The 12,201-nt window shown below is 43.8% G+C and overlaps 1 protein-coding gene across 5 annotated transcripts in view; it reads right to left on the bottom strand.

The window, feature by feature from the left end:
• Positions 1-2,114: 2,114 nt before the first annotated feature.
• Positions 2,115-12,201, bottom strand: part of Lrba (LPS responsive beige-like anchor protein) — a 648,575-nt gene continuing 638,488 nt past the window's right edge. For all 5 annotated transcript variants that reach the window (XM_040293201.2, XM_040293202.2, XM_040293204.2 and 2 more), the window contains exons 56-57: positions 8,574-8,725; positions 2,115-3,374 (exon numbers count right to left, since the gene is read on the bottom strand). In XM_040293201.2, coding sequence (XP_040149135.2) covers positions 3,284-3,374; positions 8,574-8,725 — 243 coding nt within the window. In that variant the 3' untranslated portion in view covers positions 2,115-3,283. The remainder of the gene's footprint in view (positions 3,375-8,573; positions 8,726-12,201) is intronic.

Below are 12,201 nucleotides of genomic sequence, written 5' to 3'. Positions count from 1 at the left end.
AGTGACTCAGGAGGCTAAGGCAGGAGGATTGCAAGTTTGAGATCAACCTAGGCAATTTGGTAAGACCTGTCTTTAAATAGAAAGTCAGATGCGCTGGAGGTGAAGCTCCATGGTAGAGCACTCCTGAGTTCCATCTTCAGTTCTATTCTGTGGAAAGCATGCAGACTTCCTTCAATCTCCCTGGATGGTCAGCCTGAAGTCCAGTAGGAGGCACGAAGGTTCAGCATCGAGAGAGGCATTTTAAGCAAGAGTCTGTAACAGAGTGGCCCAGGGATAGACTCCACTGTTTTCTACAAACTGAAAGCCTGGCTCTTGGAAATGCGTCAGTGTTTGTTGGTAATCACAAAGCCTTCTGTTTGTGGAGTGTTTTATCCTCTCTCACCTGAGCCACTCATGGCCTGAGAGATGGATACTGGTGACCTATGTAATAAGTAAGGTCAAGTCTTGGCACAGGCAGGAGCTGGAACTTGGGGCTTTTGGCTCCCAGGCAAGTAGCCTGTAAGGAGGCTGTTCCTATGGGTGTCAGAGGTGCCTGGGGGGATCGTATGTGTCATTAGACGGGGTGGGGATATTTTTTTCTCTGGAGGGAGGTTGGCATGTGTGACCTTGCCTCATCCTGGCAGAGGTCTTCGGTGCTATCTTATGATAAAAGGCCTTGTCCTCAAAGACAGCCGTGGGAAGTGAAGTCTCTCCAGTGCCACATGGTTGAGGGGAAGAAAAGGGTCTATCTGGTACAGAGCCACTCGTTTGCCCCTGTCACGCCCCTTCCCAAACACAGCTCCTTCATTTGGGCTGGAGCTGGGCTCTTGGGCCTCCCGAGGTCAGCATGGTCTCATCTTGACAGAGGAGTCTGGCAAATCTGGGTTGGACACCTCAGCGCTTAGGTGGAAGTTGGGTCTGAGGAATGTCTCTCAAATAATCCAAGTTCAAAGCTGAAGGGCACCGGCATTATCCACCAGGTATGAGGAAAGGCCAGTCCTCCCCAGCTCTCCCACAGCCTTGGTTTGGGCCAGGGAGAATATTCCTGAACTCAAGACGAGAGAGAATTCATGTTTCTGGTATGTGATCACTGAGCTCATTAGGAGTCGAGGGAATGTTCGTCTCCTTCCTTAGCCGTTTCCAAGGAGGCAGGCCGCCCAAGGCCAAACCTGGTCTATTTTCTGAGCCCTCTTGCTCTGTCCCAGAGATCTGGTCACATTCCTTAAATAACAGATTTCCAGACTTGATGGATTGGTCATATTTGAGTGAGAATTGATAGGTGAGGGAAGGAAACTCTTTAATTTCTCGGTGCGAGGCATTTTAAAACCAGGCCTAAGTTACCATCAGGAGGGGTCCACTGTGCAGGCCCATCAGTGCGGCCTCTGTTGGGGGTCACACAGCTTCATCCCCAGCCACCTCTACCCCGATATTTTTTTTATTGCTTTTTTTTTAAGAAGTTAAAATTGGATAAAGTATATGAATATTGAGCAAACACTAAAAAATATCATGTTAAACAGGTTCTATCATTGAGTCCTGTGTTGTGGCTGGGGTTGGGGCTCAGCAGCAGAGCGTGCGCCTAGCATGTGCGAGGCACTATTGAATTACTTATGCCCAGTTAATATTCCATGGTTGACTGTGGCTCTACGAACAGCAGAGGCAGTGTGCAGGCGCGGGTGTTTTTAGGTTCCAGGAGGCAGTGGCTTGGTCAACCTTGCTCCTGTAGCTTATGAAGAGGGAGGAGTGTGCTGTCTGGCTACACTCCTTGTCCTCTGCCATTTTTCTCCATGTTTCTAAAGCATAATATTTACAAATTTAATACCAGTGAGGATGTCTAGTATAGTTTACCATACTTGGCATTTCTGTGGTTTTAAGATGTACCCCCACACACACTAGTGTGTCTATTGTCTTCTTAATGGTTTATAAAATAATGTGGAGCTTAGATGGAATGGCAGAGTCCCTTGTTTGGTCATTTCTAAGATTCAGGGTTGGGTCACTTGTGAAGCTCTCAATGACAGACACTTGGCCAGAGAAAGCCCGTTTTCATCAGCAAAGTGAATCAGAGCTTGGCATTTTCTTTGTGAATAATTGTTTTATCCAAACATTAAAACTTAAGGGTGAAAAAGATTTTTAAACAATTCAGTTACAAATTCCATTTTATTAACTTTTTCTGTCAAACTGTTCATTTCAAATCTTTGCTTTTAGAGAATATATGAATGTGGGAGGGGGAGGAGGGACCCCTCTAGGCAAGCTGCCTGGGAAACAGAATGGCATTTCAACTCAAAGTTCACAACATACAAAGAATTTATTTATGTAATACAGACCTTTTCTCAAATATTTTTCACAGATTCCATACAGTAACCTACTAGAAAAGTAGAATTATACAACACCAAAATAACATTATTTCTTAGTACAAATCGCTAATCAAAAGGAAGGTAGAGAGTTTAATAACAAAGAGAAGGTAGGACGGTGTTGCCTAAGACAGCAGCTGGTGGCCTCTGCCCTCAGACCCCAGTGGCCCTGCTCTCCACAGGGACACAGGCAGGCCTCTTGAGCTTTGGTACTTGCATTTACTTTCAAAGAAAAACAAAGGCTGTGAGCCCAAGAGCATCTCCATCACTTCATTTTGTTGTGCTATGAGGACAACAGGTCAGGAAAAAATGGTAAATATTTCACACTTGCTATAACTTAGATCCTTTGTTTACCACACAATAAAATACAACAGCCTCCCCCACACCATAATTTTCTAGACTAAAACATGCTTAAAGAATAATATTATAGAAATAATTCATTGAGATGTTTTAAATTACATTTACCATAATTTAAACATTACTATTTAAATCCCAGAAATTTCAGCACTGAAGAAGCACAATTGTTTGGAAAAATTCAGGACCAAAAGTACACCATAAAATCCTCCCATCCCATTATTATAACCCGTTTCCCTGTTGCTAAAATCATATTTCTCAAGATTACAGGTAAATGGGAAACGTTTTTTTCATAATATAGCTAGAATAAGTGGGCTTATTTGTTCCACTGTGCATTTCCATAATTGGTGAAAATAGACTTCTCATTATGACTAAAAATATAGATTTTTTTAAAACTACAGAACCCAGCAGCCAGTTTTCTGCTTTGCTGTTCCCCCCCAAAAAAGTCAAGCAAAGTCTACAAAAATAGCAATTAACTTTAAAAAATATTTTGCTTGTTCAAGCAAATTTAAGTTACATTCAGATGTGATAGCTATTTCTTAGAGAACGATGCTCAGGGTCTCTCCACTGCTCAGGCTGGTGGCAGCCGAGTGCCATCACCATCAGTAGCGGGTTTGGTATTCATGATGCCACCGGTTAAAGTCGTTGTAAAACAGCACGATGCTTCCCGAAGCCATGCCAGAAATGATGCACCTGGGAGAAACACAGAAAACAGGGTTTGCACACCGACGCTTCCTGGGGCTTGTGGCCAAAGACTTGCCTTCCCCAAGCCCATTAGGCTGAGGGCAGCAGTCAGACTGCGACCCGGTGTCAACTGTGGTGTTTTCTTGATGCCTGAAAGAAGGATCTGGGGAAACTTGGGTGCTGCCTGCTTTTTCATGGACAAGGCAAGTACAGCCAGTGTGCAGAATGAGTCACTACAGCCTGAGTCAATGCCACCATTCCTGGGAGAGGCTGGCCTGTAGGATGAACCTATCCCTTTATACAGGCATCCGAACCATAGGAAAAAACTGAAGGAGCAGATGGCACACACCAAGTGACAAATGTCATCTCTGCCAGGACAAAAAATGACACGGAATGAGTGCTGACCACCGGCTGTGGCTCAGTGGCAGAGCGCTTGCTGGGCTGGGCTCTCCCCTGCAGGGGAATCCTCTGGGTCATCATGTGCAGGGTATGGGCCTGGTCCTCTTAACAGTGACTGCCATTGTCCCTGGGCAGGGATGATGGAGAGCAGTAAGGGAGCAGTCAGGGACCTTCCCTGCAGCTGCTCCAGGGCAGAGAATATCAAAGTGGCAAAAGTAAGTCTTCCTATATCAGTTATTAGTGCAAAAAGATTAACTGTCCAGTCAGAAGGTCGAGACTAGCAGAATGGATAGAAAGTATGATCCGACATGCTGCCTACAGGACACTCACTTGGACACAAATATGTTGAAAGTGAAAGAATGGAAAGAGATATGCCATACAAATGGTAACAGAAGAGCTTCAACAGTATCCGAAGTGGTTATACTAACATGAGACAAAATGGGTTTTAAGTAGAAAACTAAGACACTTATTGACTAAAGGGTCAATTCATCCAGAAAACAGAATAAAACATATGCATTAAACATCTGAGCCCAAAGAGGTGGAGCAGACACCATCAGAGCTGAAGGGAGAACTAGTTCTACAGCAATAGGTCGGACACTGCAGTCGCCTACTTCCAATGAAGAGCGAAGCAACCAGAGCAAATAGAATCCCTACAGTCTCAAAGGTAAGCCACACACTGGGCCTTCAAACCAGTCTCAATGATTCAGAAAGACTGAAATTATACAAAATATCTCTTCTGATGGTAACAGAATGAAACCAGGAATCAATAATAGAAGGAAAACTCACAAATCCGTGAAAATTAAACCCCGGGTCAAAGAAGCAGTCATAAGGAGATCAGAAAATGACAATACACAACGTCGAAATTTACAGGATGCAGCCAAAGTGCCAAGATGAAGTTCACAGCTGCAGATGTGTCCTCTAATCCTTGAATCGATGACGTTAGGTTGCACCTGGCAGCTCACACCCATAATCACAGTGACTCAGAAGGCTGAGGCAGTGCAAGTTCAAGGCCAGCCTCAGCAACTTAGCAAGACCTTCTCTTAAAAAAAAGAACAGGAGATGTAGCTCAGTGATGTGCCTCTGGGTTCAATCCTCAGTGTCAAAAATAAACTAAGAAACTGAGCCCAAGGCTAGGAGAAGGAATGAAATAATAAGGGTAGAGAAAATAGAATACAACAGAAAATCAAAACACATTAACAAAGAAAAAATAACTCCAGAAAGTAGGGATGTTACTACCAGTTTAACATGAATAACAAAGTTATAAGATTATTAGGAACAGTTGGATCCCAGCAAATTAGACATCCTAGAGAAAACGGACACATTCTTGGAACAATATACCCAAACTGAATCACCACAAAAGAGAAAACCTGAATAGACTTAAAACTAACAAGATTGACTCAGTAATCAAAAACCTCCCACTAGGGCTGGCTAGGGGCTGTGGCTCAATGGCACAGCGCTTGCCTAGCATGTGTGAGGCACTGGGTTGGACCCTCAGCACCACATGAAAGTAAATAAAGGAGGCCTCAGAGGGCCCCTTGCCTTAACAAAACAAAATCTCCTGATAAAGGAAAGCCCTGGGCAATATGGCTTCACTGGTAAATTCTAACACCAGTCCTTTTCAAACTTTTCCAAAACATTCAATAGGAGGGGCCCCTACTAACTCATGCAATGAGTCCAGCATCTCCCTAATACCAAAGTCAGAAAAAGACACCACAGACAAGGTCCTTATGAATATGGATGCTAAGTACTAGCAAACATATTAAGACTTATACACCATGACAAAGTGATAGTCATACCTGGAATGTAAGGTGGTTCAATATGCAAAAATCAACACAATACGCCACATTAACAGAATGAGCCAAAAAATCCACATGATCATCTGGGCTAATATTAAAAAAGCCTTTAACAAAATTCAACATCTTTTCATTATTAAAAACACTCACCAGGAATCAAAGGAAATTTCCTCAAATGGCAGAGCATTTATGAAAAATTCATAGCTAACATAGTAATGAAATTAAGTTTTTCCTCTATGATCAGAATATGCCCATTTTTTACCATGTGTATTCAACATAACATTGGAAGTCTTACACAGTAATTAGGCAAGAAAGAGAAAAGGATCTACATTGGAAAGAAGTAAAAATTATCTCTGTCACAGATGACAGGTAAGAAATCCTTAAGATTCCACATTAGAAAAACAAAACAAAAAAACCTCGATAGAGCTAATAAATAAATTCAGCAAATTTGAAGGTTTATAATACACACAAAAAATTGGTTGTATTTTTATATACTAACAATGAATAAAAGAGAAATTAAAAACAATCCCACTTATAAAAACATCAAAAAGAATGAATTACTTGGGAATAAATTTAAGGAAACAAAATACTTGTATACCAAAAACTATGAAATGTTGCTGACAGAAATAAGAGAGAAATGAGTGGAAACAAACCCCATGTTGAATCCATCCTATGGGCTAGACAACCTAATATTGTTAAGATGTCGATACTACCCAAATAAATCTCTAGATTTATAGTAATCCCTCCCTACCAAAATGATTTTTTTTCCAGAACTGGAAAACCCATCCAAAAATTTATCAGGAATCTCAAGGGACCCCCAACTAGCCAAAACAATTTTGGGAAAAAAGAAAAAAGTGGGAGGTGTCACATCTTCTAGCTTTTATTTTTATTTTTATTTTTTTTTAAGAGAGAACTTTTGATATTTATTTTTCAGTTTTTGGTGGACACAACATCTTTGTTGGTATGTGGTGCTGAGAATCGAACCCGGGCCGCACACATGCCAGGCCATCGCGCTACCACTTGAGCCACATCCCCAGCCCCCATCTTCTAGCTTTTAAACTTACTACAAAGATATAGTAATTGGAACTGTCATAGTGGCATAAAGACAGGCACAGGGACTAGCAGGATAGAACAGAGGCTTAAAAATAAAGCCCACATATATGGGGTTCAATCACTTGATGGGTGCCAAGACCATTCAGTGGGGAAAGGACAATCCTCCCCATGCAGAACAATGAAGTTGGATCCTCACCTACAACTAGAAACCTCATGGGGGATGCTTTGTGACCTTGATTCTGCAATGATTTCTAAGATATGACACCAAAAGCACAGGCACAATAGAAAAGAGATTTTGGACTCTAAAAATTAGACATGTGCATCTAAAGACAGTGAAAAGACAACACTAATCACGAGGGAGCTGTAGAGCCACAAGGGAGATCCCTCCACGCCCCACACCCACTGGACAGTCGTCATAGAAACAGAACACGATGAACACTGGCGAAGACGGAGAAACCAGACGCCCATGTGCACTAGTGGGATTGGAAACCAGTGTGGGAGCTTCTCAGAAAGGTACACATTTTTACCATATGATCTAGCAATTCCACACCTGGTATTTACCCAAATGAACTGTGAAAAAAATCTTAAACAGGTGTCTATGCTAATGTGAAAGCATATTATTCACAATAGACAAAAGGTGGAAATAACTCAACTGCCCATCAAATGCATAAACAACATCGTATATCCATCCAGCAGAACATCAGGCTAGGAAGGAATGAGATTCTGATACACACCATAACATAGCCCTGAAAACTAAGTGAGATAAGCCAGACATAAAAGGAATATTGTTTGGTTACAGCGTCAGGAGGTACCCAGAAGAGGCAAATTCCTAGAGACTGAAAGTAGAATGGAGGTGAGCTGCAGAGAGGCAGTCATTGTTTAATTGTTTGGGCTGATGAAAAAGTTCTGTAAATGACAGTGCTGGTCACACAACATTGTGAATGCACTTAATGCCACAAAAATCATACACTAAGAAAACAGCCTATGTTGCCACAATTTTAAAAATCAGGAAATATCTGTATAATACGACTTTAGATACCAGCTAAAAATTATCCTCCTGTAGGGTGTGGTGGTGCATACCTGTAATCCCAGCAACTTGGGAAGCTGAGGCAGGAGGACTATAAGTTCAAAGCCAGCCTCAGCAATTCAGTGAGGCCCTGAACAACTAGCGAAATAAAAATACATAAAAAGGGATGTGGCTCAGTGGTTAAGCACCTCTGTGTTCAATCCTCGGTACCAAAAAAATAAAAATAAATTATCCTCCCAATTTACTTGGGATATTTAAGCACATAAATCAAGTCTCTCTTGGGTTGGGGATGTGGCTCAAACGGTAGCGCGCTCGCCTGGCATGCGTGCGGCCCGGGTTCCATCCTCAGCACCACATACAAACAAAGGTGTTGTGTCCACCAAAAACTAAAAAATAAATATTAAAAAAGTTCTCTCTCTCTCTTTAAAATAAATAAATAAAGTCTCTCAGTAGAATCCCCAGGGGCAGAGACAAAGCATTTTATGTTATACATGTTTACAACTCTTAAAATTTTGCTTATAAAAAAAGGTACTTTAAAGAAACATAAGAGGCTTTCCAGCAACGTAATTGGAGCCTTTGCTACTTAAATCCTGTTTCTTGAAAACTCAACGTCTGTCCATGAATAGCAAGGCCATCAGAAAATAAATCACACTTAAAAATGTTCTTAGATCCCTGATACTGGGGAGGCTGAGGCAGGAGGCAATTTACAACACCAAAGAGACCTGGGGATGTGTATCAGTGGTAGGAGTGCTTGCCTATCAAGTGCAAGGCCTTAGATTTGTTCCCTAGTAGTGCAAAAGATCCTTGGAAATGATATTGGCTTTGGCTGTTTTGACTGCACAGGTGATGCTGCCACTCACCTAATCCATCAGCTCATTTAAAGGAAGTCCCTCTGAGTTTTTAATATTACTGTTATTAGACTGTTTCCATTGTTACCTCTGGTCATGAGACAGTGCCATGGCCCGGATTCCAGCATCGCAGCCTGGGTAGGCAAAGAGTTGCTTGAGGTCAGACACCTGCCAGACCATGACCACACCGTTGTCTCCTCCTGTGAGCAGGTACTGCCCGTCCCGGCTCAGCTGGATGGCCTGTGAGAGACAGCAACATTCAGTAGAGATAGGGTTGTGGGAAAAGGGCCTGGTGTATGTGAGGCCGGCGCTCTCTGCCAGCTACTGCCGTGAGGGCAGGGCGTGGGGAAAGACTGATCCTTAGAGAGTCTTAGGAAATGAGTTGTAGAAGGCCTACCATTTTTCAAAGTGCAAGTGGACAAGGTTAGGCAATGCTGGAGGTTTATTTTCATTCCTTACAGTTTTGTTTGATGACTCGTTCATGGAACTCAGTTCCATGAATGCTGCCTGAACGGCCAACTGTGGCGGGGAGCATTTCTTCAGCTGTACTGTGATGCGTCAGCCCATCTTGTGCCAAGGTGGCAGTCAGGGCCAGCCTACCCTGTGGCCCCAGTAAGGCTGGTGCCTTTCCTTCCATGGCACTAGGTGGGGCAAAGCAAGGAGCCAACAGCTTAAGCACCTTCTCCAGGCCTGCTGGATTTTGACAGCAGCTGTAGAAACCAACAGCTGCTTGGATGGTCAAAGCCCAGGCCTGTGCTGCAGCCGGCCTCACGGCCAGCTCCTCAAGGCCAGCTCTTCAAGGCCAGCTCCTCACGGCTAGCTCCTGTGGTCCGGCCGCCCCACCTTGCATGCACAGCACACGGGCGGAGTCTTCCCTTTGATCCTTTGAAAAGGGCGTCCACAGATGAACGCTTTCGGGTCCAGTGCAAACCCGTGCCAGCTTCCTGTTTTTGTATGACTGTTTCTACATTTTTTAATGGTTGAAAAAATAATTTCTCATGACACGTGAATATTAGGTGAATTCCAAATCTGAATATCCATAAATAAGGTTTTATCGGAACCCAGCCATGCCATTTGTCCTTGGCTACTTACACAGGTGGTTGCATCAGATACTGTGGGGTCCTCAAAGCCTAAAATATGTACTGTCTGTCCCCTTACAGAAAAGGGTGCCTGCTCCTGATAGAAAAGGCTCCTCTCAGCTTCAGCTGCCAGGTCTATTACCTCTGCCTCTCCCCTGGTCACCTTCCCACTTGGCATTCCATCCCTACAAATCTCCTTCCTGTGGCGGGGAGGCCTCCAATCTCTCCAGTCCCTGCTAATACCTGCAATCATCTGTCCACCTGGGCACAGTGAATGTGGGGACAGATTATGAAGGCAGCCAGGTAAAAACAAAATCTAACTTCAGAAAACTAGACTTACTTTGTTTCAGAATTTTAGGATAATTGCCTAAGTCTTTAATCTACCCTCTGAGAAATTTTAAAATTGTATGAAAGGGATGTTTTATACCCATTCAATTCACATTTGCATACATGCCAATTTTTAGTAGCCTAGTAAATATAGCTTATTAAATACACAAAAAGACATCTAAGAAATAAAAACCCAAATGTGGAAGACAGTTACGTATAAGATATATCCTCAGCCAGTTGCTGTGGCGCGTGTCTGTGATCCCAGCGACTTGGGAGGCTGAGGCAGGAGGATCACTGGTTCAAGGCCAGCTTCAGCAACTTAGTGAGACCTTGTCTCAAAAAATAAAAAGGATTGAGGGAGTAGCTTAGTGGTAAAGCACCCCTGGCACAAAACAAAAAACAAAACCCCCCAAAAACTCAAAGCTTTTCAATGAAATATAATTCAATATGAGCAAAAATCCTATTTCCTCTGTTCATTTCACAAATGGCAATCTCTAGTGATACTTGGGAACTACAGTGAAGACTAGGACAGATAGTTATTTGCCACACTTATAAAATTCAGCTGATGAAGATGTGTTGACCTTATGGTTGGGGTTCATTTGAATTATATACTTGAAGATTTTTACTGGATAAATGCTATATTAAAACTGTTAATCTTTAACTCTTTGTTCTAGTTAAGAATCTCTAATACTAATTCTGTCTAAAAGGAAAAAAAAAATCCAGGATTTTGAGGAGTATACATTCATCAGCACTCAAAACATGTTAATGGCCAGGGGGAAGGAAGCATGTCCTGCCCCTCCATCATGAGGGCCTGTCTGACACGTGTCCTCCGGCCGTGAGGGCCACCGTAGCATCTACTGAGCTGCACTGTCTTCTACCAAACCTTCCTGTATGTGGTTCTTGATTCCAACCCAGCTCAGGATCCAGTGAGTTGTGACTCCAGAGACCTGTTAATCTCATCCTCTGGGTCCTGAGTGATTTGGATGACCCTGCCTGCACTGGTTTTTAAGGAGGCAATAGCAGGCCACTGTGGTCAGTGGAGACCGACTGACTAAATCAGCCCCAAGGAAAAAAATCACTGAGCTCCTAGGTGTGAGAAGGTGGTTATTGGTTGTGGTGGACTAGCTGTGCTGTCCGGACAGGCTGGCCTGCTTCAATCCAAGTGACTCATGAAGACATCCACACATTGTCTAGGTGCTATAGTATAATAATGCTATTTACCAAAATGCCACTGAGCAATCTGCCACCTGAAGTAAAATAGGTGTGAAGCCTTGATCCACACAAAGGTTCCCCAGGCTGCCTGGCTGCCTGCAGCGTTCTTGGTATTTCAAAGAAACTCAATTTCTGGTCTGGATGGTGACTGATTTGCTTCCTGCTTTCCATGCCTTGCATAGGCTCAGCCTGCAGGGTGGAGCTGGAGATCCTTGCTCTGTGATGTCTCTGTTCGGGACTGTGGTTTCCTTCCTCCCTCCCCAGGTGGCTAGCTGTGTGTCTCTGAATGTCTCAGTGGCCAGCAGTGCTCACGTTAGGGAGCACACTATAATCACACGGTTGCCACTTGCGAGTTAGTGAGTGTGATAGAGTGCAGGAGTGCTGGGGAAAAGGCGTGGACTCTTAAAGCCGAAAATCCAGCGGGAAACTTTACTGAGGGAGGAATGGGGGCTGCAGGGCAGGGAAAGGGTGAGTGCCAACAGCCTGCAGGATGCCTCCCGCTGCTGCCTGAGGAACTTGCTGAGCCGCTGGTCTCGCTGCAGTGCCAGGGGACGGTTTCAGCCAGCCAGGGATTTCAATTATTTACAGATTTATTAGTGCAGCTGACAAAGTAATCACAGCTCAAAGTGACAGATTATCAACATTATTATTGTAAAGAAAAGAGGAAAGGAAAATCCTCTGATGTGTACTTGGTTTAAATGAAGTATTATGGGAAAGAAGGGAAAAATAAAGCAGAGGGCGGGGAGCTGTGTGCTGGCTTCCACATCGGGGCCGGCGGAAAACTCAACAGCCAGCAAGGAGACTCAAGGAAGCCTCGATCCCTGCACACACAGCCCTTGGTAGGGATTTTGTTCCTGAAAGCTTCCTGAGCCTAGTGTTCACCTGGGAGAAAGGGGTGAGCAGACGAGATGGGGAAACTGGGAGGACTTGTGTCATCTCAGCTGCCCAGTCAGGCTGTGCACTGAGGAACATGTCCAGAGCCAGCCCAGGACCACACGCGGAGGGCAGAGGCACAGGGGCCCTGCTCTTGCCCCCAACATGTCCTGGGTCCTCTTTATATAATCACATGCACGTTTACCCAGATGATAGGTCTCCCAC

The sequence above is a fragment of the Ictidomys tridecemlineatus genome, chromosome 9, assembly GCF_052094955.1.
Source record: "Ictidomys tridecemlineatus isolate mIctTri1 chromosome 9, mIctTri1.hap1, whole genome shotgun sequence".
Taxonomy (NCBI): domain Eukaryota; kingdom Metazoa; phylum Chordata; class Mammalia; order Rodentia; family Sciuridae; genus Ictidomys; species Ictidomys tridecemlineatus.
The sequence above is the reverse complement of the archived record's forward strand: the minus strand, read 5'-3'. Positions and strand labels throughout refer to the sequence as shown.